The 7,660-nt window shown below is 56.1% G+C and overlaps 1 protein-coding gene across 2 annotated transcripts; it reads left to right on the top strand.

The window, feature by feature from the left end:
• Positions 1–6,320, top strand: LOC311516267 (uncharacterized protein). Of its 2 annotated transcripts, none has more exons than XM_084620142.1 (3): positions 1–61; positions 4,355–4,463; positions 4,952–6,320. In XM_084620142.1, exon 3 carries the CDS (start codon positions 5,017–5,019, stop codon positions 6,115–6,117), a length of 1,101 nt encoding a protein of 366 aa, XP_084476268.1. In that variant the 5' UTR covers positions 1–61; positions 4,355–4,463; positions 4,952–5,016; the 3' UTR covers positions 6,118–6,320. The 2 variants fall into 2 exon arrangements, with proteins under 2 accessions (XP_084476268.1, XP_084476269.1); XM_084620143.1 differs by lacking the exon at positions 1–61 and adding an exon at positions 2,720–2,792.
• The last annotated feature ends 1,340 nt before the right edge of the window (positions 6,321–7,660 follow it).

A 7,660-nucleotide genomic window follows, 5' to 3' on the forward strand; every position in this document is an offset into this window, starting at 1 on the left:
TGGCAGAAGGAGCTGTACCGGGATGTGATGCTGGAGAACTATGGGACACTGCTCTTGCTGGGTAAATAGCAATTTTCCTTCTGTCGCTGAGCTCTGGCTGAGCTGTGAAGAGCCCAGTGCGAACCCGAACCTCCATTTGATTCCGATTGGCTCCTTTGGGGCAGCCCTCAAGCCCTAAGGGTCTGTCTACACCGCAGCTGGAGGGGCGCTTCCCAGAACAGGTAGACACGCACAGGCAAGCCCTGCATGGCTGGAGCCTGGAGATCAAGCTCTGCCGGGCTCGATGCAGACTCTCCCCAGCTGCCTGATTCTCCAGCTTACCCCCTTCCCCAGGTCTGTGTTCCCTGCACAAAGGCAGGGTGATCTGGGGCTTTGTTCCCACACTGGATGCAGGAAATGCCTCTGGGGGAAGTTCATTCAAAGCTGCTGCAGAAGCATCAGCGAGCAGAGAAGTGGGTTCTGCCCTGCTGTGAGCTTGGGGGCCTGGCTGGGGGAGCAGCATCCATTCTGCATGTGGGGTGTGTAACAGTCACATAACGGGGGAGGCTTGGGGGTCTGCCACGCACCCCCCAGGATGTTCCCTGGGCCTTTCCCCTCTCTAAAATGGGCCATTGTGTGACAGCATAGAAACAGGGGCTTTTCCCTACCAGACCTGGTCTCCGCAGGCTTCCTGCGCCCTGCAGAGGGGTGCCCCCCGCCCCCCGCCAGGCACTGGCCCCTTCGTTACTGACCCTGCGGCAGCACCCAGAGGCGTGGTGCGGTAGCAGGGCCGGCGTATTAACACGGCGGCCGCACCCGTTCCTGCCCGAGGCACGTGCCCCCTCCTAGAAGAGCAGCTGGCCGAAGTGGGCGTCAAGACCATGGGCAGAGCGGGGAGGGTGACGCGCCCGGGGGCAGCAGCAGCAGCCGGGGTTTGGCAGCTCAGCCCCAGAGCGTCTCTGCTGGCCCGGCGCTTCCCTCTCTCCATTAGGGGTCAGTGCTCAGGGCCCAGGGCTGGCAGTCAGGGCCCCCTGGCCGGCAGGCAGCTGCTGGCTCTGCCCGCCGTCCCCTCCCGCCGCCCGGCCCCGAGGGGCAGAGAGAGGGGCACCGCCTGGGCCTGCAGCCGCGGCCTCCGGCTGACGTGTGGGCTCAGCCGCGGCGTGGCTCCCGCAGCGAGTGAGTGGGGATGTGGGGTGAGGGGCTCAGCGGGCCTGCGTGCAGGCCAGTGCCGGTGTGTAAGGCTGGTTCTGGGTGTGCCGGGCTGTGTGTGTAAGGCTGATCCTATGTGTGTGAGGCTAGTCTTGTGTGTGCCGGCCTGTGTGTGTATAAGTCTGATCCTGTGTGTGCAGGGGAGTGTGAGTGTGTAAGGCTGATCCAGTGGGTGCAGAGCAGTGTGAGTGTGTAAGGCTGGTCCTGGGTGTGCCAGGCTGTGTGTGTAAGGCTGATCCTGTGTGTGTGAGGCTAGTCTTGTGTGCAGGGGAGTGTGAGTGTGTAAGGCTGATCCAGTGGGTGCAGAGCAGTGTGTGTGTGTAAGGCTGGTCCTGGGTGTGCCAGGCTGTGTGTGTAAGGCTGATCCTGTGTGTGTGAGGCTAGTCTTGTGTGCAGGGGAGTGTGAGTGTGTAAGGCTGATCCGTGTGTGCAGGGCAGTGCCAATGTGTAAAGCTGATCCTGTGCAGGTCTGTGTGAGTGTGCAAGGCTGGTCCCACGTGTGCAGGGCTGTATGTGTGTGTAAGGCTGGTCCTGTGTGTGTGTAAGGCCAATCCCCTGTGTGCCGGTCAGTGCGAGTGTGTAAAGCTGCTTGAATACATATGTCGATGTTTGCAGTGTCCGTCCCTGCCCCACACCATATTCACCGGGCTGCTGTCGTGTCCTCCCCAGATTTGCCTGCACTCACAGTGCCCCTTCCCTGCCTCCTGGCTGGGGGTGGCCATCTTCAGGGAGGGCAGCCTGACTTCCCTGCCACTGCAGAACTCGGCAGGCAGCCGCCATCTTCCCAGGCCCAGCGGAGGCTGCTGTGAAATGGCCATGGTGGGGCCGCGGTGCGGGAGCAGGACTTTCGAGGGAGATTTCTCCTCTGTTGCTGCCGAGCTGCTGGGCTGGGTGCGGCCTTCCGCTTTTCCGTCAGGAGAGTGAGCACGAGCTGCGCTCGACCCCGAGTTCAGGGCCCCCTCTGTGTATTCACTCGGGTCAGAGATCGGCAGGAACGGGGATCTCCTGAGGGGCTCCTGGAAACCGCCCTGGCCCAGGCCAGTCTCTTCAGGTAGGGTGGGGGCTGCCAGGGCTCACTGGGGCTGCATCTTCAGCCAGGACAGGGGCTATTGCGGGCTCCAGTAGGGAGAGGATTGCAATGGCCAGAACAGTCATTGTCCCAGACTCTTGAGCCCTGATGTGCTTTAAACCCTACATGGCCTGGCCTGCACGGACTGGGGCGACGAATGGCTCTGATTCCCACCCCTGCCCTGCATCTCGGGGGCGCAGCGGTTTTGCTAGCGGAGTTGGGGCCTCAGTGAGGATTCACCCTCTTCTCCCCAGCTGGAGGCCGGCAGGATGGAGACTTCAGGGCCCAGCAGCAGCCAGTGAAAATCAGGCCGCTCTGAGTCACTTTAAGGAGGTGGTTTTCAAACTGTGGGTCGTGACCCAGTACTGGGTCACGGGATGGCAGGCACTGAGTCGCGGTGGCTCTGGTCAGCACTGCCAACCGGGCCGTTGAAAATCCGCCTAGGAGCCGGGGCGCAGCATGGTCCGCGGTGCCAGGACAGGCAGGAAGCCTACCTTAACACCTCCGCTGCGCCGCTGACTGGGAGCCGCCCCAGGTAAGGCCTCATCCCAACCCTGCGCCCCAATCCACTGCCCCAGCCCTGAGACCCCCCCCAAACCCCTCATCCCCAGCCCTACCCCAAAGCCTGCACCTCCAGCCCAGAGCCCTGACCCCCTCCTGCACGCCAACCCCCTGCCCCAGCCCCATCCCAGAGCCTGCACCCCGAGCACAGAGCCCTGACCCCCTCCCGCATCCCAACCTCCAGCCCAGAGCCCCCGACCACACCCTGAACCCCTCATTCCTGGCCCCACCCTGCAGCCCTCAGCCCTGCACCCCAACCCTCTGCCCCAGCCCTGAGCCCCTCCCACACCCCAAACCCCTCATCCCCAGCTCCATTGGGTCGTGGGCATCAAAATTTTCTTCAACTGGGTCGCCAGAAAAAAAGTTTGAAAACCACTGCTTTAAGGGAGGTTCTCTAGGGATGGTTTGAAACTTCTCAGTTCACTGAGCTGCTGATTTAAGCAACTGCCTAATGGCTTGGCCTGTTTAAATCACTGTTTGTTCTGGGTCACACAGGAGCTCCCTTCTGCTGGAACAATCTTTATAGTGGGGGTGCTAAGAGACATTGAACCAAACTGTAAACCCGGAATATTGTGGAAACCACTTCAAGCCAGGGGGTGTGGCAGTACCCCCAGCTCCCTGAGTTTCAGCACCTATGACTGCCAGGGAAAAGTTTAACAGTCATTTTTGTCAAAAATCTGCTAAAAATACATTGAAAATCGCTGCGACCCCGGGGCCCCCAGACACTCAGACTCTCAGCTTCCCAGTTCCTTCTCCCCACTCCGAGCCCTCATCAGATGGAGAGACTGTAACAGGGCACAGCACTGCGCCTCTGCTGGGAATCTTCAAGGAACCACAAGTACTCCTTTTCTTTTTTCAGGGAACCTTGTACTTTCCTGTCTTCCCATCAGTCGCTAATCATTCCTCCCGTGCTGGGCCCTCCCAATTCACCAGCAATTTCCTGTTACTCGGGGATGTCCTGTCATTAACTGAGCTCACAGATTCACCCCTCTCTGCTCTAAAACTGTTCCCTGATGAGGCAGGTGCACTTGATAGTCCTGTATCTACTGAGGTGCCTTTGACTGGCCCATTGCCAGTGTATTCTGGGTGTCTGTGCTGTCATTTGGATATGCCGGACACACAAGCTTTCTCAGTGCCTCCGTTATGGGAGCTCGGTTTGTGATTTCTCTTTCCCGCTCCTTGCTCTTGGCTTGGCCCTGACTGGTTCTGGTTTGTGGATGATCCCAAATCCCAAGACACAGGCTTTCACCAAGTCTGGCTAACTCAGTCTCTTTTCTTGGGCTGAATTCTGGAGCTTCGTCATACTGGTGAAATTATGGGTAAGTTACCTGCTTAGCCCCCTCACTCTGTTCATCTCCACAGCCATCCATAGAACTGCATGAGATCTTCTCCCTCAAATGCAGCAGCTTTCCACAGCTTGTGAGTAGGAAGGCTCCCCTCTAAGCCTGCAGCCCCTCCTGGGGTTTGGGGCTATGGTGTGATGGGGCAGGAAGCTCAGATGAAGTATTTGTCTTACCAAAGCCTTTTTCTTTCCAGATTCCTGTTCCAACTTGGTAACTCCCAGGGTACTCTGCAAACTTCTGATCTCCCCTTAGTGTTTCCGGGTCCGTAAGTCTTTCCTTGGGTTTTCTGCTAGGAGATCCAGGTGAGTCAAACTGTGCAGCAGGGTCTGTTGTGCTGCTGTCCTGGGAAATATAAATCTGTTCTCTTTAAACTAGTGCTCAGCTCCCCAGCCCAGGGTGAGAACCGATTGTTGTTACTCCTGATTTTATTACTAGAATTTCCAAGGTACCCTTCTCCCTGGTGTCGAGGGATTGAAAGAACCCGGCCTTCGCTGGGCTGGTGCAGCTGGGTCTCCAGCTGTCTCACCGCACCACAGCGATCTTCTGCTTACTTTGCCCAGCCCAGATTCTGAGTCTTCCTTTCTATTGCAAAGTGCCCTGACACCCTTGCAATTGAAGGTGTCCGCTAGTTTCTGTTACCCGTTGTCTCCCACCCAGCTACCCAGGAGGTCACTTCCAGGCGGTTGTGTTGGTGTTTTTTTAACTCTTTTTATTAGAAGAATTTTCTTCCTCTTGCATTGGCTGTGGGAGTTTGGTTCACGCTGTCTTATTGGGTTCCCATCCTGCTTAGGAGAGACGGTGAAAAAGGAGGGGGGGTGAGAGAAAACCACCCCTGGGAAATACAGCAGAGGGAACATGAACGGAGCTGAGGAGCAGCACCTGGAGGAAGGGTCTGAGACCCTGGAGCCGCAAACAATCCCACTGGGAGGTGGTGAAGAGACAGTTTTCCAGAGCCCAAGCCAGGGAAGAACCTACAAGAGGCGGCGCAGGTTGCAAACACCCAAGAGAATCCCAGCAGAGAAGGGGCCGGACAGTCCAAGGGAGAGCGAAAAGGGCTCCAGGAAGCACGTGGAGTCCTCTTCAGAGGTAGGAGCCAAGGCCTGTGGAAAGGTGCCCAGTTGCTCGGCCTGTGAGCAGAGCTTGAAGGGGAAGATCTTCTTTCAAAGTCTGGGCAGGTTTTATGGTCAGAAGAAGCCGCATGAATGTTGGAAATGTGGGAAATGCTTCCTGCGGAAGAAGGATCTGGCCAGACACCAGGGAGTTCATACCGGAGACAGATTCTACAGCTGCCTGGACTGCAGGAGAAGCTTCAGCCAAATGGCAGGGCTTACGAGACACCAGAAGACGCACTCGGGGGATCGGCCCTTTCCTTGCATGGACTGCGGGAAAAGCTTTTGCCTGAGACAGGAGCTTACGAGCCACCAGAGAACCCACACGGGAGAGCGACCCTTCCTGTGCTCCCAGTGCGAGAAGCGATTTAGCCAGCTGGCACATCTCACCGCGCACCAGAGAACCCATGCGGCGGAGAGGCCCTACCCCTGTGGGACCTGTGAGAAATGCTTCAAGCAGAGCCAAGACCTCAGAAAGCACCAGCGCACCCACACGGGAGAGCGACCTTACCCCTGCACTGAGTGTGGGAAATGCTTCAACCACGTGTCAAACCTCAATGCCCACTGGAAGGTGCACACGGGCACCAGGCCCCACACCTGCAAGGAGTGTGGGAAAAGTTTCCGCAAGAGGCAGGATCTTCTGCGACATGGGAGGATCCACACGGGAGAAAGCCCCTTTGCCTGCAGCCACTGTGAGAAGAGCTTCCGGCAGAAGAAGGATCTGAACAGACATCAGAGTGTCCACACAGGAGAGAGGCCCCACCCCTGTCTTGAATGCGGGAAAAGCTTCCGGCTCAAGCATGCTCTGGTACGACACCAGGCAACCCACCCACGGCTCAGCCCCTAGAAACGGGACAGCCTCCCGCATCGCAGGGAGTCCCTGGAACGCAGAGTCTGCATTGCCCAATCCTTTCTGCAGCTGACCAGGGAGCACTGACTGCATGAGGGACTTTTGCCAGTTTCTTTGTGTGTTAGAAGTTTATAGCTTGTAGTTCAGTACAGGGCGGTTACAGGGAATATCAGTCCAGGGATATTCTGGGATTCAGTACTGGGGAGTTTGACTTTTCTACTCTGAAAAGACATGGAACAATAGCGGGAGCTGGGAGGGGAGCTGGGGGATGTAGGTAGATGCCTATTTTGTGGGTCAATCCAAAAGTGGTTCTGGGGATGTGGGGGAAGGGCAAGTGTCAGCCAGGACTGCCAGCGACAGACTCTCTTGGGCATGGTGTGGGTGCTGCAGGGGTCTGAGCTGAGAACGGCTCTGTCAGCCTCTAGTATTTCAATGGCTGTTTCTTCCCAGTTCATTTTATAGACTAGCTCTAACATTCCCTCTGTTTACTCTTGCGTGGTGGCTGGGTTTTCCCATTGCCCTGCACCAAGGTTACCTGGTATAAAGGCATGTTTTGACCTCAGTCCAAATGAATAATATGAATTCAGCCATCTCCCAGTACGGGTGGGGGGTGTCTTAACCCTATCCACACAACCAGGGCAGTGAGAGCAGGAGCATGTTTCTCTTTCTTATATGAGGGATGCCTGTTTTCACCTAGGATTGTACATCAGGTTTGAGCCACTCCCTGGTGGCGCTTTGTTCATTGTTGGCAGTTGCCTGAATATCAATTAAAAGAAAGTTGGAAAAAAATTTGGAACCAGTTACCAGTTCATTTGCTTTTTGCCGTACATTCCCTAGGAATGTGGGGCTGGAAGGGACCTCGAGAAGTCATCAAGTCCAGTCCCCAGCGGTGCTGTGGCAGGACCATCCTTGGCAGGTGTTTGTCCAACCTGTTTTTAAAAACCAACAGTGACGGGGATTCCACAACCCCCGTTGGATGCCCACAGCAGAGCTTAACTGTCTTTATAGTTAGAAAGATTTTCCTAATATCAAACCTAAATCTCCCTTGCTGCAGATTAAACCCATGACTTCTTGTCCTACCTTCAGCGGGCACAGAGAACAATCGAACACTGTCCTCTTTATAACAGCCCTTAACACATAGAATCATAGAATATCAGGGTTGGAAGGGACCTCAGGAGGTCATCTAGTCCAACCCCCTGCTCAAAGCAGGACCAATCCCCAATTTTTGCCCCAGATCCCTAAATGGCCCCCTCAAGGATTGAACTCACAACCCTGGGTTTAGCAGGCCAATGCTCAAACCACTGAGCTATCCCTCCCCCCCTGAAGACTGTTATCAGGTCCCCTGTGTCAGTGTTATTATCTCAAGACTAAACATGCCCAGTTTGTTAACCTTTCCTCATAGGGCAGGTTTCTAAACCCTTTATCATTTTTGTTGCTCTCCTCTTGACTCTCCTATTTGTCCACATCTTTCCTAAAGTGTGGGACCCAGAATTGGATGCAGTTCTCCAGCTGAGGCCTCACCTGCGCCAAGCAGAGTGGG

Source organism: Lepidochelys olivacea (genome assembly GCF_965140295.1).
Source record: "Lepidochelys olivacea isolate rLepOli2 genome assembly, chromosome: 2".
Lineage (NCBI taxonomy): Eukaryota > Metazoa > Chordata > Testudines > Cheloniidae > Lepidochelys > Lepidochelys olivacea.